Source organism: Osmerus eperlanus, chromosome 4, assembly GCF_963692335.1.
Source record: "Osmerus eperlanus chromosome 4, fOsmEpe2.1, whole genome shotgun sequence".
Lineage (NCBI taxonomy): Eukaryota > Metazoa > Chordata > Actinopteri > Osmeriformes > Osmeridae > Osmerus > Osmerus eperlanus.
In genome coordinates this window covers 15732902-15758633 of record NC_085021.1, presented here as the reverse complement: position 1 = coordinate 15758633, position 25732 = coordinate 15732902, and the positions used below count along the sequence as shown (strand labels likewise).

Below are 25732 nucleotides of genomic sequence, written 5' to 3'. Positions count from 1 at the left end.
GAGTTACACGTTTTTCTTTTGAAGCAGCTCCATTGAATATCCATGGGTATCGTTTTAATAAGCCCAGATAACAATCACTGAAGGTGTTGTAATCCACATCTGAGGTGAACAATGGAGACTAAACGGAATGGTGGTTCAGTTTACTGTGACAAGTCCAGTTTGGGCTTTTGACAATGGGCCACTTTTTCCTTAACACCCACATGATTATCCTCATATTCTGTCTGTCTGCATAACAATGTTAAAGTACTGAAAGGTTTAATCACAGCAATATTATCATAGATTTACAGAAATAGACATGTTTCCAAAGATAAATGTAACTTTTTGTGCTTTTACTTTTGTGAATTGCAAAAACCTTTAAGTCATTAGTTTAAACATGGTGAGCATATATTGAAATAATGAAACTGTCATCATATTTACTTTATTTCAGCTTCTTTTTCTGTTCATTTTAGTAGAAATACACAGCATATCATGTAGTTTCAACTGTCTTCTCAGGGTGGCACTATTGGTCGACTGATAAGGATAACAGCAAACACACAGTGTAGATGGATGTTTGGGCTCTAAAATAAATATAATACCTACAACATTTTTGTATTTGTATTACTAGATACATTCAAAATATATTACTAACGTGGCATCAGTAAATTGTACAAACCCAGTGATGTAGATGCCACAAGCTTGTATTCTGAGCACAACGATGCAACTTGTGCAAGGACTATATTCTGTCTATATATGATAAAGTCATCTAAGTGTCAAATTGACCTCACCTACCCATTGACTGTTCCTAATTTGAATATTTTGGGAAAAACCTCACAAAATCGCTCATGCAATCTAAACATATGCACTGCTATTGTAACCATACTAGTCATAAGTCATTATAAACTCTAAGAGGAATGTAAAGATGTGACTAAATCATTTAACTATAATTACATTGTTTTTGCGGATTCTGTTTACATGGGAGGATGTAGGTGTAGGCCTGCAGTTGGCTGTTGGATGGATGATGTTTTTGTCAAATTCCTTCATGTTCATTCAAGTCAACTGTAATTTCAAGATATAGCAACTGGTTGTAGTAGATGCAATGTGCAGAGGGTAGCAGCGTGTCTAGTGAAAAGTCGTACACAATGTACAAGGTTTGAAGCCACATAGGACTAGACAATACGATGAAAGTGTGAGTTGTGACTTAACAAATAATTTTTATATAGACATGGATGTTAGGTTTCCATATTCGAACCTTATTTTCCCACACGTAGTAAAGTAAAGACAATATGACATATGGGCATACGTTATTCTCCCCTTAAGAGGCTTCCCCTTTGGTTTCGCCCAAAATTGGCTAAGATCCGTGTTCTCTCAGCATAACCGATTCATTCTATTGGTTGGGAACACTTGCGCTTCCATCCATAGATGAATTCGCTGTCAATGGCCCGCTGGTGGACGTGTTTTCTATGAATGCATTGGCTTTTTATAGTCAAATGCCAAAGATTTTAGTTGTTATGGATTTCTTATATTTTTTATGGATATTGCCAACGGTGTGGGCTGTCGAAGGTAAGATAATACGCATTTTATATGCATAATTAAAACGTGCATGAGCAACTGTCAGTGTGAAAATGCGTTCAGCAAGACCATTAATTATGCAGTAGCCTACAAATTCCTTATAGTACATGAAGCGATAACGTAAATATATTGTAACTGTTGTCATGGGACGATGGTGAATGCAGTTAGTTGATTTTTTGGCTGAATTTGTGTGGTTGTTACTGTCACATAGGCGCCGTTGATTGGATATCAATTACCTATGAAAATGCTTGCTAGCTTCGTAAAACAATAAATCAATGTTTTTATTTCCAAAAGATAAAACGGCTTCAATTACCTAACTTCAACAATTTTCAGTGTGAGCTGCCTGTGTGTGGTCCTCATCTTGTGTCTGGATTTTGCATGAACTGTGTGATATAGACAGAAAACTGATGGAAATCTTTCTAGATATCAATCCTGGTATGGAAATATATTGTCCTAGGTGAGGTTGGAACGTGCCTGATATGTACTTAACTTGATTGTATCAAATTTAAACAATACAATGGGAACATACAAGTGCAAATTGAACACTTGTCATGCACTTATCACGTATCATGGAATACTAACAATTGTAACAAAGCCATTTTGACATCACTTTAATTGCTTTCTTGTGCCTTGTGTAACATATCTTCATCATTTAGTCTTTTTTTTTTAGCAGACGCTCTTATCAATTTGATCTCTCTCTCTGTCTCTCTTTCTGTCTGTCTCTCTCTCTCTGTCACTCACTCTCTGTTTCTCTCTCACACTCTCTTTCTCTTTCTCTCTCTCTCACTCTTTCTCTCTGTCACTATTTTCACGTCTGTTTCTTTCCATCTCTCTTTTTCAGACACACACCTGTTGAGGTACAGCCCATTGTAGTGTAATTATAATACAGTAAAGTGACTACTATAATTATTATACAATTATTATACTAATATGTCTTGCCAAACATTGTATTGGCCCAATTCTTTAGACGTCAGTCATGTTAAGTATCTAACGGTTCTGTTGCCAATTTCATCCATAAAACACCACAAGACATGCTTCAACGTATTCACTATTTTACATCTTCTCTTTTACTTTTGATTTAATGAAATATGGACCAGTTGTGGGCAAACACAACTAACCCATGATCGCATTTAATGGAAATTCCACAGATCTGTTAAAAGCATGGACAGACTTTTTAGATTGAAAAGATGATTTAGTCCTGCAGTTTGTTTGGCCTGTCCTGAGGATTTTCAGGAGTTAAGAGTAAACTACTTAAGTAGAGTTTAGTTGGTGTGGAGAACCTCAAGGGATTACATTAAACTTGCACCACTATTGCGTAACTTAATTTCTGCAGTTGGATTTCCATCTAGATTTTGCCTAATATTAGGACATTTGCTCATCCTAAATAAGAATACAATTCACTACACTCATTGATCTGTAGTAGGAACTGGATGAAAGTACATCATGTGTTTAACAAAGATCTGATGGAGAACTTGTAGTAAGACAAAAAATAAGGTCTTATTATACAAGTTTTGTGATATTACTTTTCTTTTGTTACATATCTTGTGACACAATATTTCTCACAACAGTGATACATTAATTGTTATTGGGGTCACAATTACAGTATGTCTCTAGCATATGTTACTGTATAGTTCTATAGTTCTATTGTGCACTGACTATCAAATGTAATTCTATTGGGGTAAGAGCTCATTGATCAGGCAAAGTGGTTAAATTAGTTTGGCATGGTCTGCGCTTGAAACAAATAGTGCGTTTCCCCAATTGTAATCAATGACATTGTTCCAGTGACTGTTCCCATATCCTAGATAAAGTTGAATGTTAGTTATCAGCATGTGACTCTCTCTGTCTTTACTATTGGCTATGAAACCAATGAAACTTGTCACTACTATTACTGTGTGGTTTACTATTGCACATGCCCGTATGTGAGGAGACCATACCACCATACCACACCAGCAGAGTGGGACCACATTTTCTTGCATCTCATCAGTTAACCCAAATACGTGGAGTTGTGGTGCTGGTTATCACGTGATGTCTGTCTGTCAGCTCTGGGCCTCATCATGTGACGTCTGCCTGGTCTGGTTTCTGCCTCCTGTCCCCTTCCCTCCCGTCCCTCTGGATCAGGACTGAGACCTCCCCCTAGCTCAGCCGCCATGTTCCCTAGCCCTTTATGTAAGCCGGCAGACCTGACCGATTTCAGCCACGTCAGAAGCCATTGACTCAGCTCTGGCCTGCATAGTCAGGAAAATCACATCTCTTTCTCTCTCTCTCTCTCTCTCTCTCTCTCTCTCTCTCTCTCTCTCTCTCTCTCTCTCTCTCTCTCTCTCTCTCTCTCTCTCTCTCTCTCTCTCTAACTCTCTCTCTTTCTTGTTTCTTGTTCTTCTATCTCTCCTACTTTCTCTCTCTTTCACTCTGTTCTTTTTTCTTTATTCCCGCCCTTACAAACATGGCTTCTTTTTTTGATCTAAAAGAATGGCTTTAGTAAAGAGGTTGGGTATTTGGTCAGATGTGGGAAGTACTGAGGCCTGTGAATAATGGCAGATGTAAATGTTTGCCACATAATTGCAATGTCTTGTACCTGTCTCTCTGGTTCCCTCTCATTCACGGTGCACTGTGCTTGCTTTTATGTTACATTTGTTCTCTTCTTTTAGCCGTGTTCACTGGCATAGAAACAGTCCTGTGACAGTGATATCTGCTCATTTCCCAAAGCATGGCTGTGGACAGACTATCATTGGGCTTTTAGTCCTGTGGAGCTTTTGTCTGAAAGCTAATGCTAACCCGCTAACCATGGCCAAGCTAAAATAAGGTTAACACATTGCGGTTGACAAGAAAACAATGTAAAAGTAATACTGTGTTTGAGAAAAAACCTGCGGGCCTCAGTACCCTTTGCAGACAGTTTTTCTTGTTAAAATAAATATTCTTAGTCAATCCATTTCAGTGTTATTCTCTTCAATGCACAACCCCTTTCCCCTGTGGGAGCAGTGACAGGACATATCAACCATCAAAACAGCAAGTTAGATATTTCTGTGTTGCCCTATGGTGGTTTACAAAACACTAAGACACTTTGAAACAAAAAACAAAAACAAAATCTCAAACAACAAAATTAAAATGTATACTCCATCCTCAGAATCATGTGATAGATTTGTAAAAGGAAGATACATTTTGGAACTGTCTGGACATTCATGAACTAAGATATTGGATTCTGTTATAACAGACACATATGAGCATAACAGCACCATTTAAAAGGTTTTTAGCCCTTTTGCATATATATTTTACACCAGTACATGTATTATGTTCCTCATATTTAGTTGCAGGGCGTAACAATGTCTTAAATACAGACATTAATGCTCATTCAAAGACTAAGATTACAAATCCATTATAATCCAATACATTATAACTGGACATGGAGTTGATAAATAGGATCATGAGTCAAAGTCTTCTCACTGATTATTCAAGGACAAATACTATCTGTTGTGTTCATGTAGCTGGGGACACTAGACAGACAGATATAATCTGTTTATAATTTCTGTCTTTACTTTTTCTCTTCATCTCAGCACAGGATAGGCCAACTGTTGGACAAGTGGCGGGGAATGTCAGTGGCCAAATGTTCTTATAAAATAAAAAAAAGTTTTCACAGCTAGCGAGTGAGACACATGTGATATGTTGGGCTTAAAGTCCCTCACATACAAAATGACAAGTGTACTGCACAGGCACTGCTCCATATTTAATGAGTTCAATACTGTTGACATGGTGACATTTCAGAGCTTTGAGCGTCATCAGTCATGTTTTCCAACCCCTCCGTCGTGTTACAGGTCTTGTGAGTGACAGAACTGGAGCATTAAAAAATCAATGAGTACCAATTATTCTATTCATTCAAACACATTTTGTGTGAATTTTTACTTTTTTGTCACTGTTTGAGTGTGTGTGTGTGTCTGTGTGCACATATGCGATGTGTATATGGCTGTCTTGAATTGTGCGTTTGTGTGTGTATTTTGTGTTTGACCACCTGTATCAGAGTCTCATCAAATAACAACTATAGGATCTTCTGAATGTGTTTTGTGTCTATATAATGTAGGATATTTTCATTCATCAGAAAGGTTTTGGGTCAAAAGAAAAATTGGGAGTGGAATATCTTTCCAGATGGCTGAGCGGTTAAGGAATCGGGCTACTAATCAGAAGGTTGCCGGTTCGATTCCTGGCTGTGAAAAATGATGTTGTGTCCTTGGGCAAGGCACTTCACCTTACTTGCCTCCGGGGAATGTCCCTGTACTTACTGTAAGTTGCTCTGGATAGGAGCGTCTGATAAATGACTAAATATATTTCCTAATGTAAAATCAAGGCAACTTGATGGTTTATTCAGCAATGCAGCAGTTGATACAGGAAGACAGAAAAAGCTAGACACTCCCCTAAAATCTTGCACATTATATAGTCAAATATGAGGAAGTTCTCCCTACCTTCATAATGTTATTTACCCAATATTTCTCTAATTCGTTACTATTTACTCATGATTCGTCATATGTACTAGTTCCCTTATCTCTAATGTCAGCTGGACCCCATCTCTATGTTCCCTTTTCTCCCCAACCCTAGTTGACCCTAGTTCACCCCTTCTATTAAGGAGAATCAACCCTTGTCTCTGGCTTCTACTCTAAGGATCTTAATTCTGTTTTCAGGGTTCGTCTTCTAAACTAGAACGTTCCCCCCCGTTCTTCCCCATTATTCTGTGCCAACGGAATTTGTTGTTTTCAACTCATGACGCCTTTCAATGAGATTAGTCAGGGACATGATACCACCAGACAGACAATATAATTCAAACCTCGGCCTTCTCCCCTACTTCTGGACAGCCCTACATATTAGCCAATATGACCTATAATCAATCAATTTTACGCTACAACAACAATAATCATAAATCTCTTGTAAGAGTTGAAAAAGTGTGATACACAATCCAAGTATGGAGTAAGCCATTGTTGTTGTATCAGCAGAACTGCAATTTATGGTGTTTTTTTTATTTATTGTGAGAGTGAGAGGTAAGTAGTGATTCTTCAAAAATAATTATGTTTTTAAGCTATCATGATGTTAATTTGATAAGATTGCATGCACATTTGAGAGAAATAGCACCAAATCAAACAAAACATACAATAGCCAACTTCATTATTTATATAAACAAAATAATTTCATTTTGTTTTTTACATTTCTAAACACAAAACCAAATGTACAAAGTAAAAAAAAAAGAAATCTGTTTTAGTTACTTAAATAAATGTGACACGAGTCAGAGTGATAGGAACATCTAGTTAGTAGTCTACCTTTGTTTTCTTTCCCGAGTGTTACAAACTCTCAACACTTTAACTCCACACATATTAATAATCGAAAGCAAATCCACATCACTAGTGCCCTCCTCCTCCTTCCCCACAGAAGTATAGATGTTCAAGCTTCTGCCAAAAATAACATAAGGACCATTTAGGATTGTATGTCAGGGACAGATTCTGCTTTCAGAATATGTTTTTCAAATGATAATACTAACCAAATAGTTTAATTCTCTCTAATCTCAGTGTATAGTTCACACCCTCAGCTCAGAAACTGCTGGGAGCATTTCCCGCTGTTAAAAAGAGGTCTTGTGGGTGTGTACAATTAGGGATATGCTAATATAAAATGAACAATAAAGTATCTGGTCTCCCTGATACTGTAGAATGGTTGCCAGTTGCCACAGAGTGTGTTTATCTGAGACTTTGGGAAGGCTGGGAGGTCTGGGAGACTTCTCAACTTCAGCGTGTCATGGTGAATCAAAGCTATGCTGTGAATTAATTAACAAACCATGAATAATTCAACATGGCTCTAAAGCTATCCATGAGAGTTATCATAGTTCCTTTTAAGAAAACAGACAATGAGTAAAAATGCTGTTTTTAAATGCAGTCTTTGCATTTAGTTTCTGCCATTACCTGTCAAGTTTCTTGAAATGCAGCAATGATGCAACAGTATGGGGTGATACATTGTTACAGTGGTACACAACTGGGTGTTGTACATACAATAAAGTATTTTTTGATTGCTTCAACTTGTGCAGGGCAACATATGTTTCACTTTTAACATCAGAATAGTACTGCACACAACAGTCTTGTGCCACAAATATCTTAGTTATCCAAAAATACCATGCGTCTAAATGAAATACTTGCAACAGCTTCAGTATATCTGTTTTGCTGCTACAATATAAAGAGCTTTAAACACAAGGCCAAACAAACAGAAATATATCAAATGTGGGTCTTAGAGATGTTCAGCGGCACAGTGACATAAAACCAAGTGAAGCCCTACGATGTTTCCCCCTGGGTTTAATCCAGTGTGGCGTACAGAGCGTGGCGCAGCCTACAAGGATTATGTGTGCTGGACTTAGTTGCCCCACTCTTCTCCTCGTTGCCCTACTTTTCATTGAAATATGGAAAGAAAGAGAGAGAGCTCTATATATTGCAGGAATGCAGGGACAGATGGAGCAAGCGGGTTTGCGAGGGGGGAGTTGGGAGAGAGAGAGAAGGAGAAAAAGAGAAACTTTATTTTATCTCTATATGCATGAATAATTATTTTGGTTACAGAATTGATCATAGATTGCGGACGGTTGATCTATAATGGACTTGATTGTGGATTGACGGATTAGTGTTTGTTATTTTAGAAAGCACCCATGTGTAGAAAGCAATTCAACAACCCAGCTAAAAAACGCTTCCACAGAAGCACAGACGGCTGCAATTTGCAACAAAGTATGTTGACCATAAAATCATCAAATATATAGTTACAGTTTCAGATATATTTCCTAAAATTAAGGTGTTAATTGAAATGTAATTCTGTGGTAAACTGGATTTTTCAGATTGTGTCAATGACAGTATTTGCTGCTGTTGTGCTACATTACTTGTCATTTGTGTGTGCACATTTTAGCAACATGTTGTGCACGCTGTCATGCTTACACAGAAACTGAATTGTTGTGAGGAACGTCTAGTCACAGAACAGGATGACACACCAATGTACCACCCCCTCTAAGCTCACCCTGTCCCTGTTTACTTTTTAGTGCCACATTAATTTATGTTTCTCGAGTCTGTAGGTAGAATTGGATTTGTAGATCCTGAACAAAAAACATTTTTGTACAGGATTACAGTTTTGCTCATCAAAGCCATCCTGATCACAAATGTCAACATACATCCCCCAAAGTTGAATACTGTATGGCGCAACCACCATCGTTCAACCGACAGATGTTAATGAATTAAGGTTCATTGAGTCTTACTTAAGACATCATCAGATATACCTGTACTGTCTTTTGACTCTACACAAGACTCACAAAGGCACATAGACCCACATATACCCTCCTCCTTCTCCTCCTCCCTCCAAATCTAACTCCCACCCATACCCACTCCCTTCCTAACCCTCTTGGCTCAGTCCATGGGAATTGGTCGCGGGTCAGTGCACACGGCCTCTTTATTCCCGTTTAGCGGCGGCTCTGACACCTGGCTCGCCGCTCCCTCCCTGCTCCTCATTAATCGCTACTGATACTAACAGGAACTGAGCACCCGGAAAAATGTCCGATTTGGAAGCAACAGTGGTTGCTCGTGTTCAGGGTTGATTTGGGATGCCGGTGGTGTTTTGTGTAAACTTGACTAAAGAATGCCCTTGTGTTATGAGTCTAGAGTAATCACTGTTAACTTATGTTGCAAGCTTGCAGTAGGTTTGCAAAGTTTCTTGAAAAAAATACAATGAAATGCCACAGAATGCCACATTTGTTTGTTGAAAGTCAGTGTAACCCTTCAGTATGCATGATTGTCCAGTATAGTTCTTCTGTGTCCTTTTGTTTGTCTCTCATGGCTCAGCTGGTGATGATGATCAATAGGCCTGTTTTGGTAATGGACACAGACAAGAACATGAGCACATTGGCCCTTTCAGTACCTGGCTCATTCAGTTCATGGTTCATTTTGATCTGTAATTGGACCGCCTTTCTTTTGAATGAAGGCCACGACCGGTGACATGACCGGTAATAAGAAAGAGTTGTGAAAATATATGTATGGATGATTGCTCATCCTCACCAAACATGAGTCCTCCAGGTCCCAAACACTCTGGACAGTTTCTTCCAACCCAGTGTTATGTAGAAATCACATTAGTTTACTTTTTGTATCCATTCAGATATAATAAGTAAACAGTGTGTTTCTTTCGACATTTATGTGGCATTCCGTTGTTTTTGACGCATTTTGGTAACTATGGTTGTGTTGTACCAGTTTTGGTTTATCCCACTCCTTTATTCTCTGCCACCAAGTATGACCATCTTTTTAGTATGTCCCACTCAGCAGCACTGTCCAGATAGCAGCCTGTGAATAATTTAAAATGTGTCAGGATACACTAGTGGAGCAGGGCAACACTCATCTACTTGCCCTCCCTCCTCTGGTGGGACTGGCCACAGAGATTATGGGCTTTGTGTCTGTATGTGTGTTGGTGTGGGCTTGTAAGTATAGGTGTGTGGATACAGACATTGAGTGAATATGGATCAGTGACAATGTGTAGGCGTATTACAGAGAAAGAGAGAGAGAGAGAGAGAGAGAGAAGAGAAAGAGCAGATGTCGCAATCTATTGTTGAACCTACCGTAGCTGTAGTGTGTGCTACTGTGTGGTCCTCCGAGCTAATGGCAGCACACCAGCAATATAATGATCTAATATCTGTCTTTGGTAATCCCCTCTATGGCCATGAACACTGTGCAAACCCAGCACTGCTCAGGAGTATGGTCCCCCATGAGAGACATAATTGTCCCCTCTGTAAAATATGACATATAAAGGTAGTGCTTCCTTGGCACATTTTATCATCTCACTGTATTTCTCAGTCCACTCATTGGACCATATCTTACTTGTGAAAACATGCACAAGAATATTCTCCAGGATTATGAATATTTACAGAAAGATGCATATATGCTATGATTATCAAAAAAGTGATCATATTCAAATTTCAAAGTGATCACATTTTGTGTTTTACAGATATTGTATGTTTCTATTGGAATAGTCCATTAAAATCTTTGTTTTTCTGCAGAAATCCTCATGGACTCCACCACAGCCACAGCAGAGCTGGGTTGGACCATTTACCCATCACAAGGGGTGAGTACATCAAATTAATTGTTATATTTATGCTCCGTTTGAGGTAAATATAGGCAACAGGATCAAATCTAAATGCTTGTTTGGCTGTATTTAAAGTACAATCATCTGACCCATCTGTCCTCCTTGACAACCAATGGCTCAAAGGCTCCAAAAGGCCACCCTCCTGTTCTTTTCAGAGTACAAATCTCTTTGTGACTACAATATGGTAAAACAGGAATTAAATAAATATATATTTTTAGGGGAATTTATCTAGTAAAGGTAGATGGAAAGGCCTTACCACTCAGTGGTTGGAGCGGTAGGAGGAATTGTCGTGTCATGGTTCGATGAATAATTCACAAAGTCTGTGGTGTCAGAAAGATTGTCACAGAGAGAAATTATGTCAACGCTGTGAGTAGAGTGGGATTTCTTGGCGATGTTACCACTTAATGTTCTGACTGCCAGCTTTTCAAGCCAATAAGGAGAACCAAGAACATAGAAAAGCATTTAGCTTCAGGGGCTTACCTTTACCCATTCTCTCCCACAGTGGGAGGAGGTGAGCGGCTACGATGAGAACATGAACACCATCCGCACTTACCAGGTGTGCAACGTCTTCGACATCAATCAGAACAACTGGGTCAGGACCAAGTACATCCGTCGACGAGGGGCACAGCGCATCCATGTCCAGATGAAGTTCTCAGTGCGGGATTGCAGCTCCATCCCAAATGTCCCCGGCTCCTGCAAGGAGACCTTTAACCTCTACTACTACGAGTCAGACTCAGACACAGCCAACAAGGTGTCCCCGGCCTGGATGGAGAACCCCTGGATTAAGGTGGACACCATTGCGGCTGACGAGTCGTTCTCCCAGGTGGACCTGGGCGGGCGGGTGATGAAGATAAACACGGAGGTGCGGAGCTTTGGCCCTGTTTCACGGCACGGCTTCTACCTGGCCTTCCAGGACTACGGCGCCTGCATGTCGCTCATCGCTGTGCGCGTCTTCTACAGAAAGTGCCCCCGTGTGGTCCAGAACGGTGCCGTCTTCTCAGAGACGCTCTCAGGGGCAGAGAGCACCTCCCTGGTGGCGGCAAGGGGGGTGTGTGTGCCCAATGGGGAGGAGGTGGATGTGCCCATTAAGCTGTACTGTAATGGGGACGGAGAGTGGATGGTGCCTATCGGAAGATGCATGTGTAAAGCCGGGTTTGAGGCGGTGGAGAATGGCACAGTCTGCAGAGGTAAGACTCGCTGCTGACCTGGTGTTGACCATTGATGCCAAATTACATTATCAAAGGTGGGAACATCAACCAGACGTTATTAAGTTATGGGTTGCTGAAGACCTAGTAAGCAATCCTGTGGATATTTACCCTTGGGGTTTTCTTGGGGTCTAACGGTCATAGAAGCATATGGTTTAGAATGATTTGTGGGCTCACGTTTGTTGTTATTCTTGGCAAATATGCAAGTTTTACTAAACATTGTAGAGGGCTGAGAAAATCAGCAGCTGTGAGAGTTGGTATGAGGAAAGGAAACAATTGGTGTTGTGTCTAAGTTCTAAGAGACCCCAGCGATTATGAAAAGGCTTTAAAGAAGTGATTTATCTTTCATCTTTGTCAGTGTGGAGAGAAGAACCCCCCCCCCCCCCCAAAAAAAAAAACGCACACACATCAGCTGTGCCCACATGCATGCATACCCACACACATTAATGCATGCACACATGCACTCACACACACGTCAGCCAAGTTGTCAAGAACAGAGAGACTAAGTGACAAGGTGTTTTCCATTCTGTCCTGGAGGGAAGGGAGGGTTTTTGGCAGCATTTGCCCCTGTGCTGCTGACAGAATCTCAATGACCATCTGGGAGAGCTGATGGATGGAGATATCCTCAGCCCATAGGTAATATCCTTGGCCTGTGCTCTGTGTGTGTGGAATTGTGTGTGTGTGCTTGTGTGTGTGTTTGTGCACTCAGTGTGTTGTACCTTGTACATATCCCCTAAAAGTAATCCTGGGTAGTTTTTTGCCTTAATGGCAGTGATAACTGACTAATTATGATCATGTAAAGGTTCATTCCATGTAGATGGGGGTATCCTGGGTACTTTCTCTCAACAATTGTATTAGAAATGTTAAGCTCAGCTAATAAGGCCTTGTGCAACCTTTTCTAACAGTATGCACACCGTGCTGGTTCCTCTCTGAACGGACAAGCCCTGAAATAGCCCAGCTGTTCAAAAGTACTATCACAGAGCCTAAACTGCCCCCAGAATACGAAACGTGACTGCCCCTGTGTCATCGCATTTGCTTCAGTCCTTTCTGAAGTCATTATATCGGAAGACATCTTGATTATGATTTGACATGACATGCTTCTTAAGACAACTGCTGGAGCACAGTGACTTCATACCACCAGGCACCTTCTTACTCATCTAGACTGCTATATATAACCTATAAGGTACTCATATATTAATAAACTGTACTCTCTGGTTTATGTAAGGCCTGTTAAAAGCCAGAATGTCATGTATTCCGGGAAAGACCTTATTAGGGTGCATATTCAGTGTTGCTCAGTTCCAAGTCCCTTAGGCAATAATGTGGCAAAAACTCAGCCACAGCTCCACCGTTTAAGCAAGATGCTCTCATGATGCCAAGATCGCTCAACTCACTTCTCTGTGTTGTGAGAATGAGGCCCATACCAGCCCCCAAAACAGAAGAAAGGGGCCTAATTAACGCTAGGATGAGGTACCTTTAGTACAAACAATGATTCAGCAGACATATGGACATATTCAAATAGGAAATGATGAGAAGTATTGACACGCTTACATTTACATTTATTCATTTAGCAGATACTTTTATCCAAAGCTACTTCCAAGAGAGAGCTTTACAAAAGTGCATAGGTCAATGATCATAAACAACGAGATAGCCCCAAAAACATTGCAGGTATCCAAAACATGAAGCATACATTGTGAAAAGCAAATAAGTGCCAGTAGGAAGAACCATAAGAGCATGTAGTTTAACAAATTACAAATTAAACAACTTGAACCTCAAAAAGTGCAAGAGTGTACCTGTAGGAAAGCAAGCAACAATAATATAATTTACAGCAAGTACAAGTTGTTAAATCAGTTAAAAACTATCCAACAAGTGCAACATTGGATACAACAAATCTTTCTTAAGTACCGTTGTACTCCCGGAACAAGTCTTTAGCCTTTTCTTGAATGTGGGGAGACAGTCAGTGTCTCTGATGGAGGTGGGGAGATGATTCCACCATTGGGGGGCCAGACAGGAGAAGAGCTTGGGTTGGGAGCGGGCGATAGTCATAGTATTGGGTTTCTTTTAATGACTTGGAGACACTTGATTTGTCTTGTCGAATTAGCAGGTTTATGGCTTTCTTGATGTTTCACTGGCTCTATAGTTCTGGGCCAGCAAAATCAAACCCACCCAGCTAAAATACAACTGTGTTAACCTTGCTATGTTGGAAATGAATTGCTTCTTATAGGTCAGGGACTCCAAAGAAATGGTTTGGGTCAACTTTGATCTTATCCCTGACAATGTAAGGTGCTGCCAAAGTAGATGTTGTTCTCCGGGAGAGAGTGGAAAAGGCAGAAAAATGACAGAATCTGTCAGAGGGAGAGACAACTGCCTCACTTGCTGTCCTACAGTGGTTTAATCAACACAAAACAATGATGATGCTGACTACAGTATACTCTTGAAATGTATTAGACTCGAGTCTTTTTGGCAAGGTAATCTGAAAATGACTGAAAATTGACATTGAATAAAAAATGCATGTGGCGAAGTACTACTGTACTTGAGCCAGTAAACTAAAAGATTCTGAAAAACAGGTCACGATGAGATTAGACATGCATTACTGCAACATGAACAGCAACACACTATTTACCCCCCTATCACCTCAAACTGACAGATGGTCCTATGGACTACATTGTAGGGCATCATAACTGTAACTGTACAGGAACATTAACTGCAAAGCTTTTCTCAGTCAAGAACACATGGGTACCATGCTTGACGCTAGTTAACAGACCCTGGAATGATTTAAATCCAGGCTGATTTTAGTCTGTATTGTGTTATTTATAACTGACAAAAACAGGCTTAATTTGGTCAACACCTTATTTCTAACTGCAGCGATGAAGCGATGACGCGAGTTAATCCCAGCTGTCTACAAAGGTTTGAGACTCATACTATATGCAGTATAATTGTTAATTCAAGTAGAAATAATATGCTTAGAGAATTTATCTAGGATGTACGTAAGTACCTCTTTGTACACTCTTGCCTAGCATTGCTCTGCATGGATTGTCCATGCGCTATCAGCGGACAAACTGACTCAATTGTATCCCTGAGAAATGAACAGCATACTTATATGTCACCCCACTGTCCTACGAAACTGTCCATCTATCCATCTAGTTGTGAGATCTACACGGCCATATGTCCTGAAGTTCTACCAGGATTGTTTTCTGAATGTGCAATCAGACTAGAAGAAATCCTCTTTCCACCCTTTTTCCTGGTCAGATCACAAGCTCAGGGAAACAGCCGGCCCTAATCTCCACAATTCACTGTATGCTGATTTCAAAGAACAGGCTCAAAAAGGACACAGAATGAGTACAGTGTTCTGTTCTCCTGTTACACTTTTTGTAATATAATTGCTTGAGAATTAGGCAGTGCTCTGTCTTTGATGGACAATCCTGCTCTTTACCAGATACTGCACCAAACTCAGGTGTTGTTTATAATTTGACCTTTGCTATATGTCCAGTTTGTTTAAGCCTCAGGTAAGGGCAAAGTAAAATGTCACCTCATATGAATAGTATCAGGGGCGTAGCCACGTGGTGGCCAGGGGGGGCCACGGCCACCATTGGTCAAAGAATGGCCACCCTGCCGGCCCCCCCCAACCTCACAAAAAAAAAGAAAAGATTTTTATTTATTTTTTTAAACCCTCCTGAACAGAAACGGTATAAAGCTGAAATAAATGCATTAGTATTTTTTTTATGAAGTCGTCTTATATTGTCATTTGTCACTTACGCTAAAAGCCCCATATTCGCAACATGTTGGGCCACGCCGCCATCAACAGCGCAAGACACAAACCAACGTACCTGCATTCTGACAGCGCTTCAATGGAGACTAGCAGCTAACCACTTGATACCGTTAGAAAACTACTGCTCTGAGTGATGCAGTGTGTGAGTTTTAAAATAGTAGTTTTTGACAATCAAGTGCCACCCCAAATAAAAGACTGGCCAGAGCTGGCCCCCCCAGAAATAATGTCCTGGCTACGCCCCTGAATAGTATGGAACCTCATGTTGAGTCATTCTTTATTTTGTTTTTATGGGAAAATATATAAATGACTTATGTTTAATGTTAAAGTGATAAAGTGAAAAGTAAAAGGATTTAAGAATGTATTTGCTTACTTTGGAAGGATGCCATTTTGTAGACACAATGCTTAGTACATATTGCATTTTCCTATTTTGCAATGGTATATAAGAGCACATATTGTAGCATGAAAATACACTAGTTAGTTCTATTCAGTCTATCTTCCATTTATTTTTCATGGCGCCCCCGGTCTAGATTTCAGAATGGCCTTTCTGATAGGGTGGAGAGAACTGTAATCCCTGCTGATTGGTGGCTGTCCACACATTGTTGTTGGGGCTTGCCCCTCCTTTGACAGGGTGCAGGTGTCCTGTTGTCATCACCAACAGCCTCATTGATCAAAGACCCCTGGTGGGAGTTGAGTCTCAGCGTCCAGGCCCCCAGGATTCAGACAGAGAAAAAGGTCTCTGGAGCTCTTTTCAACAGTCGCTACCTGTCTGACTCCCTTTCTCTCTCACTGTCACTTTTCCATTTCTCTCTCTCTCTCTCTCTCTCTCTCTCTCTCTCTCTCTCTCTCTCTCTCTCTCTCTCTCTCTCTCTCTCTCTCTCTCCCTCCCTCCCTCCCTCTCTCTCTCTCTCTCTCTCTCTCTCTCTCTCTCTCTCTCACACACACACACACACACTGTTGCTCTGTATCTCTCTCCCTTCCTCCCAGCTCTCAGTTTTCCTTACAGCCAGATGAGAGAAGCAGAGTACTGCATCAAAAGCAGACTAAGAAGGATAATGGGGAAGATCCACATCCTCCCTCTCGTAGCTCTCTGCTCTCTCTCGACATTCAGTCCACATGAGAGCAGTGGTTATTTGCGGTTGACCTCTTCATTTTTTTGTGAGCTATGTGCACAATGCTTATGCTCTTTCACCCGACAGTTGACAATGAGCAGTGTTGATTCTGTGTGCTGATTAATTCAGCTAGCAGAGAATGCACACAAGCAGAGGTGGGAATTCTCCTTGTCACTGTCAATGATGGTGTGCTACAGTAACTGCTGACACACACAACCTGAGTGCTCTCTCTCTCTTTCCATCTCCTCTCACTCTCTATTTCTCTCTTTTTTATCTTTCTCTCTCTTCTTTTCACACTAACACCCATACACTGACTCACAAACACTTTCGTAACACTTTTGTGTCCAACACCCTGGAGGCAGAGGGACAAAAAGATTCATATATACAATATATCATGGACAGTTCACAGTACACAGGGATAAATTACTAAAGCGGCAGTAACAAGACAGATGGCAATGACAATGAATGATTTCTTCTTAGTTTATAAAATGACAGTCCAAGGGGAATGAGAATGGTCATGAAGATACAGTATGTTTGATACATTTTCCATCTGTTGTTTACTGAGCTGAAATATACTTTATGTTGTACTAATTATTTACTGAAATATGATGAAGCCCCTCAGTTGTGATATGGAAAAACATTATTGCAATTCAACATAAAGGTTTTCGTAGGTGGCAAGATATTTGAAGTTACGTAACACCCTTGTGTGGTTTAGATGGAGTTGTCATATTTTTACACCTCCTCCCCACACTGAGCTAAACCTTTTTCCTGGATATCAGTTTATGGATCCCTCGCCTCATTTCACAATCACTCAAGTTGCTGTATAATCATTGAGTTGCTTCTAAATATCCCATTACAGTAACTTGTTCTCTTTTAGAACAGAGAGAAACTGAGAAGAACTTATTTCAGGTTGAGTCAGACAAGAACTACAGTGTACCAAGGAACAGCCTTCTGAGGTTTGTGTATCAGTCTCTGGAGAATACTTCCAAGAGAATCCAAGAGAATCCAATTCCCTTCTGAATCCACACTCTCTCATGCCATAAACGAGAGTGTTGATAAGATCTGGCAGAATTAAGGTTCAGGTCTTATATGATGTATAGAAAATGTTCCCACATACAGGAAATACTAACAAAACTTATTGGGCCACCAAAATGTTCCTGTTTTCCCATACATACTGTCATTAACCTCTGTCCTACCAAAGCACCCTGCTTGAAAATGAGTTACGACAGCTTTCCTTAATGTAGACCACACACCTTTCTGCCCAACAGGCCAAGATTACTGAATATACAGTATGTGTATGTGTGTATGTGTGTGTGTGTGTGTGTGTGTGTGTGTGTGTGTGTTTGTATGTTTGTTTTCCCAATGAGTTCTGGCTCGGTCTTTGTTGACTGACAGAAAGTTTCTGAACCAGCCATTCAAACACAAGCTCAGGGAATGCCCCAGGCAACACGTTGTCAATGACAACACGTCACTATGACAGTTCCCACAGTGTAGCCTGACTGCTAATACAATGCCAGCTTCTCTGTTTGCCCATATGGACATGTCTGGCACACTCACACACATACAAAAACACAAACACACAAGCTTACACACATACACACACACACACTCTGGCAACCTCTCCATCATATCTACATTATTCATGAACGTACATTAGGATATTCTTTACTGCCTGCAGTGGGAGCCTAGTATTACAGATGGCATACATTTCTGAACACAAGACAGGCTGACCCACTTCAGTTCCAAGCGGTAATGGTACACATATAGTAGAGTTTACACACCAGTTATTGATCTGTGGTATGGATCTCCAAGCCTGACATCAGTCATTATATATTGTCAGCAGACTGGGAATTTGATCCAGGGTGATGCACCTTTATTTCTGGATATGCAGGAAAATGTATACTCCTGGATATTTACTAGACAAAAATGGACCCTATTTTATTTATTAATCCAACTGCTATTCATAACACTCCTAATGATGCTGCTGGTGGGTTTTTCTCTGGTGAGACTGAAGGCCATACATAACATGCACAGTTGTCCCCTGCTCTGTCACTGACCCATATTATTCTGCTGTCAGGTCCTTCTCTCTCCCCTCTCGCTCATCATGTCTCCTCAGCCACCAGTGGGTGTTCCTCTGATGCCTCCACCCGCAGACTCAGCCTTTTTTTTTTACCCTATTGGCTGTCCTGCCTGACTGGCATTCTTAAGTGGCCTACTGTGACTAGGATGCATAGCTAAAAACACATTTTGATTAAACTTGGGCCACTTGAAAAATAACAACATGATTAGAATATCCAAAAAATAACACTCAATGTTGTCTGCTGTGCCAAGCAAAGAGATGATTATCAAACAATCTGTACAGTATCTCCCAAAGCCTGTGGCAATTTTAACCTCAACTCATCCCTGATTTAAACACCCATTCCAAACAGGAAGGGTTAGGGTTAGAGTCAGTACAAGGTTAATATGAATATTGCTAGAACCATTGTGCTATACAGCCATACTTTGTCCTGTCAATCACAGGGAATCAGATGATATGGTCAGCTGCCCATAATAGTACCATAAGAACTTGGTAATAACTCATTGTTTTTAATCAATGTAATGGCACTGGGACTGTTGAAAATAATATACAACTTTCAAAAACAAAGAAAGGAACCAAATACTAATATATATTGTAAAGGGCACAGGGAAACTGCAATAGTAATTATTGTGTCCTGTACAACCTTTTAATCTCCCATATTCCCAGAGGTTCAAATGTACCATGAAACCCAAAACTGAACTGTGAGCCCTGGCTTCCTGTCTTGTCTTTAATGAACCATATAAAAAGAGACATCCTGAGACTAATATTTCTGTGTATTTCAAGACCAATCTTTTATAATATGTCTGGGGAATTTATGTTGGATGTATGAATTTACAGTGTATCCCTCTCCAGCATAATAGGTTCATTCATACAGTTCCCTGAACTGTTCCCCCATGTTTTTCTCTCTCACCTCCTCCCACTAACCTCCACTATTTCTCTGCCTCCTTGCTTGTTTTTCTTCTCTTTTTCTCTCTTTCTCCTCCCACCCTTCTCTACTGCAGCATGTGTGTCTGGGTTCTTCAAGCCAGCACAGGGAGACCACAAGTGTCTTCAGTGTCCCATCAACAGTCGCACCACCAACGAGGGAGCCACCAACTGTGTGTGCCGCAATGGCTACTACCGCACCGACTCCGACCCGCCCCAGATGCCCTGCACCAGTACGTACTGGATGACACTACCACCACACTACCTCCTAGATGGCATACCAACCCAGGGTTCAGGCTGAGACTTATCCTTCTGTACCACACAGGACTGATATGTAGCCATTGGAGCAGGCAAGCTGCTCAAATGTCCTCTTCCCTCTCCTTTTGATCATTTTGTAGATGAATGCATTTTTGTGCATAATGCAATGCGCATTAAGATGGAGCTGCAAATGCATATCAAAAACCTTTTCAGCCCACTCTTTTACAAACTCTCCTTTCATCATTAATTTCACATCAGAATCTGCCCACGTGATGAGGACTTCAACGTGCATGGCGCCTGAGGGCATGCCAGGAGTTTATGTTTCATCCTGGCATGAGGTGGCCGTCCTTTGTCACCACCTCTGAGGGCTAGTGGAATGCGTCCTCCATTGGTGTAACAAGTCTGAAAGGACCCTGGAGAAAAATAGCTGGAGAGATTTGCATAAGTCTGTCCCTTGTGAGGCAGTGCAGCTGTTTAGAATGTAAAAACAGAACCACAATGGGGTGTTGGCTCACACCGGGAGCTCTGTGATGAAAAAGCTGAAATGAGCATGCATGGATAGCCTTTGTGTCTCACGTCTAACTGGACTGTTGAAGCATACTGCTCTTTTCACTGCCTTTCCCATTCTTGAGGTGTTGATCTGAAGCGTAATGGCAATGAATTAAATCGATTCACATGACACTCATGAATTCAGTGTCCTATGATTAGATGCTACAGTATTTAAAATGTACTTTGATTATTTTCAATCCAATTGCCTTGTTTAAACGCATTATGACAGTGGTATCTATTCTTCCGAAATATGAATTTTCCAACCCCCACCCTGACCCTACCCTACACAGCCATACCCTCCGCACCCCAGAGCGTCATCTCCATGGTGAACGAGACTTCCTTGAGGCTGGAGTGGAGCACTCCGCGTGAGGCTGGCGGCCGGGACGACGTGGTCTATAACATCATCTGCAAGAGCTGCGGCGGCGGGCGGGGCGGGTGCACGCGCTGCGGAGACAACGTACAGTTTGGGCCTCGTCAGCTGGGACTGACCGAGACGCGCGTGCACATCAGCGACCTGCTGGCACACACGCAGTACACCTTTGAGATCCAGGCCGTCAACGGGGTGTCAGACCAGAGCCCCTACTCACCACAGTACTCCTCAGTCAACATCACCACCAACCAAGCTGGTACTGAACCAACTGTCGCCTCTCTGTGCTCAATGAGACTGTTTCTAATTATATTACTGACTCATGATTTATGACTTATTGATAAATGCTTGACTCGTTTCAAAGACCTTTCCATCTCTTCAAGATGTTGAAAGGGTTGAAATGAACGTGCTCATTGCACGGAGCCCGTATGTATTGTAGAGCTCCTGCTGTGATTCTTTTCTCTGCTGCACTACCTGTCTGTCTCAGTTAGCATCTGAGTTGAAACTAAGGAAGGAACCTCTGGTTCCCATGAGCCTCAGTTCACTCTCTGGATCTGGGACCCGTTCAAATGTCACACCAGGCAGCAATTACATGTATAATAAGAAGCGCAAATGTTGCATAAACATGTGCTCATTAGGGCCTCATTAGGACCTCATTACGAAGGCACTCTCGTGCATCTGTCTCTCCTTCTCTATCTCTCCGCTCTTGATTTCCCTCCCACTCTCCTCTCTTTGTCTTTTTTCCATCTTCATTGGTCTTTTCTCTGATTCCTTCTCTACATCACACTCTCTTTATTGTCTCCCACCCCCAGCACCATCCGCTGTGTCCATCATGCACCAGGTCAGCCGGACACCTGACAGCATCACCCTGTCCTGGTCCCAGCCTGACCAGCCCAATGGCCTCATCCTTGACTATGAGCTGCAGTACTATGAAAAGGTACCTCAACTCAAACCTAAGATTGTACTTCTGTTTGGCTCCATTTACCATTATGTTATCTCCAAATGGTACGTTATGGTATTCAAACCACTGGAGCATTCAGAGGTCCTGTACACTTTGGTGTTGTTGTAGAGTCAGGCAGAGTGGAACTCCTCTGTAGTCAGGAGTCAGACCAACACGGCCATCATCCGCAGTCTGAAGGCCGGGGCCATCTACGTGTTCCAGGTGCGGGCTCGTACCGTGGCCGGGTTTGGACGTTTCAGCGGAAAGATGTATTTTCAGACTATGACTGAAGGTATCCCACTATCGCCCATCTTCACAAAGAAGGAAAAATCAAATTTCTGATGTCAACTGAGCAATGACATATGTCAAGTAGGTTGTTTTAAGATCACTGAAGGATTTGTTTGTATTTGCAGAGGAATATAAGTCCAGCATACAGGAGAAACTGCCGCTCATCATTGGTTCAGCTGCTGCGGGTGTCGTCTTCATCATCGCTATTGTTGTGGTAGTAATCGTTTGCAATCGGTGAGCCAATCCCTTGGTCATGTAGGCCTACCACAAGAAATTCCTACTTTTACAATGCAATTCAATACCAAAAGTCTTAATATTATAGTGATTGTGTTTTCCCTACTATTATACTGCGTTTTTTGTGTAATGAAGGTCTTAACACTGTTTTTTTTCTTCTTCTTTCCTCTTAACAGAAGAACTGTGGAGAGACCAGAGTCTGAGTATACGGACAAGTTGCAGCAATACACCAGTGGGCATAGTGAGTAACTTATTGTCAGTTTTGATCATTTACCAAGCCAAGATTTTTCTGTGTATGACCCCACATCTTACTCTGTCTATATAACATCTATCTTTCCCTCTTGAGAAGTGTCCCCTGGAATGAAAATCTACATTGACCCATTTACGTATGAGGACCCCAATGAGGCAGTCAGAGAGTTTGCCAAGGAGATAGATAGCTCGTGTGTGAAGATTGAGCAAGTCATCGGTGCAGGTAAATTATATTTTGTTATGTGGCATACACTGAATAAATAAAAATACATTCAAATGTTGATGGCAGGACAAGCAGACAGGGGAGGATAATGCATTCATAGTGTGGGGGTCTGTATCTCTGGTCTGAGCTCGTATTAATCCCAGCTAACCATAAGCCTGAACAATACTCATCCGACCCCTCTAGGAGAGTTTGGGGAGGTGTGCAGTGGGAACCTTCGACTCCCTGGGAAGAGAGAGATCCTGGTGGCCATTAAGACCCTCAAAGCCGGCTATACTGAGAGACAGAGGCGAGACTTCCTTTCTGAGGCGGCAATTATGGGCCAGTTTGACCACCCCAACATAATCCACCTGGAGGGCGTGGTCACCAAGAGCAATCCTGTCATGATCATCACTGAGTTCATGGAGAACGGATCTCTGGATTCATTCCTCAGGGTAATAATAGGCCAACACTGGAGATTCCTAATTTCCATTTTTTTGGTTCGAGAAGTTAGGATCGAGAGAAAAATCGCATACAAATCTCAGTCACCAGAGGAAAAAACAACAACAATAGTGTTTCTTTCTCTTTCTAATGCATTGTAGCAAAACGATGGCCAGTTCACGGTGATCCAGCTGGTTGGAATGCTGCGTGGAATCGCCTCAGGCATGAAGTACCTGTGTGACATGAACTACGTCCATCGCGACCTGGCAGCACGCAACATCCTGGTCAACAGCAACCTGGTGTGCAAGGTGTCTGACTTTGGTTTGTCTCGTTTTCTTGAGGACGACACTTCAGACCCCACCTATACTAGCGCCCTGGTGAGTGTGTTTCCTCAGGTCAATGGTAGTCTCAGTCAACACAAGTTTGGTAGTGGATATGTAATCTCAGTTTTCTTTTTCTTGTCAGGGAGGAAAGATCCCCATCCGATGGACAGCTCCTGAAGCTATACAGTACAGGAAATTCACTTCCTCCAGTGATGGGTGGAGCTATGGAATTGTGATGTGGGAAGTGATGTCTTATGGAGAGAGGCCATACTGGGATATGAGTAATCAAGATGTAAGCATGCACTGCAAGCCAGTAACATGGATCATTTGAGCCAAATGCAAAAAACTACAAATTCTTCTTCTTTTTTCTTCTTCTCATTTGTCTTTTTCTTTGTCTCCTTTTTACACTTCTTCTCAGAGAGTGAGAGATAAAGTAAAGTAATTGTGGATCAAATTGGTGTAAAATGAAAAAGTTTGGAAATGTTGATGTTTTTATTGTGTCTGTTTCTTTTGCACACAGGTGATCAACGCCATAGAACAGGACTATCGGTTACCGCCCCCTATGGACTGCCCTAGTGCATTGCACCAGCTCATGCTGGACTGCTGGCAGAAGGATCGCAACAATCGTCCCAAATTCAGCCAGATTGTCAACACCTTGGACAAGATGATCCGTAACCCCAACAGTCTGAAGGCCATGACACCTCTCTCATCAAGGTACTGCAGACTGTAACCCCACCTCAGCCCACTCTCAGATGACCTCCTTTCCTAGTCTCTGTCAGTTCACATCCCCTTGTCTAAGATGAGAAAATGGAATGGAGGAAAGAATTAATTAACATTAAATTGACACCTATTTATGTTCAGTTTGTTTTCTCACTGGCCATTTGTGATATTCTCCAGTGTTCACCTACCTCTGCTGGACCGCAGCACGCCAGACTTTGCATCCTTCAGCACCGTGGACGAATGGCTGGATGCCATCAAGATGGGCCAGTACAAGGACAACTTTGCCAATGCAGAGTTCACAAGCTTTGACGTGGTCTCCCAAATGACCATGGAGTAAGTTGCCCTCCATACAGTAGGCATCCGTATTGCCGGCATCCTCATTGATATACAGTACACCTACTCACAAACATTGCTCGGACCATCTTGCCTGTGTCATTGCATCATGTACTGATTGTACTTTCTCTACAGGGACATTCTTAGAATTGGGGTGACGCTTGCTGGACACCAGAAGAAGATCCTGAACAGCGTTCAGTCCATGAGGGCCCAGATGAACCAGATAACCTCTATAGAGGTCTGACCTTAAATATGGGGAGGACATCAAGGCAGGACCCCTATCCCCAGGTCTCGGTCCCAGCCTGGTCTCTGTCTCAGACTGTGAGCCCCACTAACCCCCACACCTCACCCAACTCACACCCTCTGCCAGACTGGACAGTTCAGTTGGTAGCTGTGTTCAGTTACTCACTGTGCTCTATGATAGTTGGAAGAAAACCACAGCCCTCACATCCTCTGTCCAGTCTGCTCTGTTTCATGTTCAGTTAGAACTGCAGCAGTCCCTGTGTGCAGTCAACAGCGGTCCTGAGTCTACAACCGTGTCAAGTCTGACTTCAGTCTCTCTGTGTATTTTTTCTGAAGATGCAGTCTTTATTAACTAGTATGACTTCGTTTATGTATGTTGTATATTATTTATGTTGACTCCCAGGTGGAAATTAAGCAGAGAACCTGCCCTTTAAAAGGGCCTTTAATGAAAAGTGTTGGGATCCTGCCTAGTGGGACCTCCACATCATTCTCTACCATCCAGCTATGATATTATTCAGCAGACCTGACCAGTATTCTCAAATGGAGCGAACGATTTGTGGGTAGGCAATATGAACAAGTGAAAGAACTGTGTAGTTCCATGGTCTTGCACGCTGTGACATGGTCTGTAACAAGGGTTATGAGCTGGAAAAACAGAAGCTCCTCAAATGGCTCATCTTCGGACCATCCAGCCTGGCCCAGGAGAACTGACTGACCCTGTGAATAACATCCCGATTACACTGCGAAAAAGGTGTAATGAATAGTTCTGTTTCCTACACTTCCCATTTCTCTTTCTCTCTCTCTCTCTCTCTCTCTCTCTCTCTCTCTCTCTCTCTCTCTCTCTC

The 25732-nt window shown here is 41.8% G+C and overlaps 1 protein-coding gene across 2 annotated transcripts; it reads left to right on the top strand.

Annotated features, from left to right (window-relative positions):
• Positions 1-1383: 1383 nt before the first annotated feature.
• Positions 1384-25732, top strand: ephb2a (eph receptor B2a). 2 transcript variants are annotated; one of them, XM_062459506.1, is made up of 16 exons: positions 1384-1539; positions 10580-10644; positions 11168-11852; positions 19824-19979; positions 20844-21179; positions 21733-21857; positions 21990-22152; positions 22274-22382; positions 22559-22623; positions 22732-22854; positions 23038-23285; positions 23433-23648; positions 23737-23886; positions 24115-24308; positions 24492-24647; positions 24783-25732. In XM_062459506.1, the coding sequence occupies exons 1-16, from the start codon at positions 1440-1442 to the stop codon at positions 24889-24891; spliced, it is 3000 nt and encodes a 999-aa protein (XP_062315490.1). In that variant the 5' UTR covers positions 1384-1439; the 3' UTR covers positions 24892-25732. The 2 variants fall into 2 exon arrangements, with proteins under 2 accessions (XP_062315490.1, XP_062315489.1); XM_062459505.1 differs by having other exon boundaries at positions 22729-22854.

What these genes read in the sequence shown, in the direction of transcription:
- ephb2a (XM_062459505.1), top strand. Translation starts at nt 1,440, where the DNA reads ATGAATGCATTGGCTTTTTATAGTCAAATGCCAAAGATTTTAGTTGTT. An exon ending in TGAGCAAGTCATCGGTGCAG is followed by an intron (nt 22,855 to 23,037) that starts GTAAATTATATT and finishes CGACCCCTCTAG; the next exon opens with GAGAGTTTGGGGAGGTGTGC. An exon ending in ATGACACCTCTCTCATCAAG is followed by an intron (nt 24,309 to 24,491) that starts GTACTGCAGACT and finishes GATATTCTCCAG; the next exon opens with TGTTCACCTACCTCTGCTGG.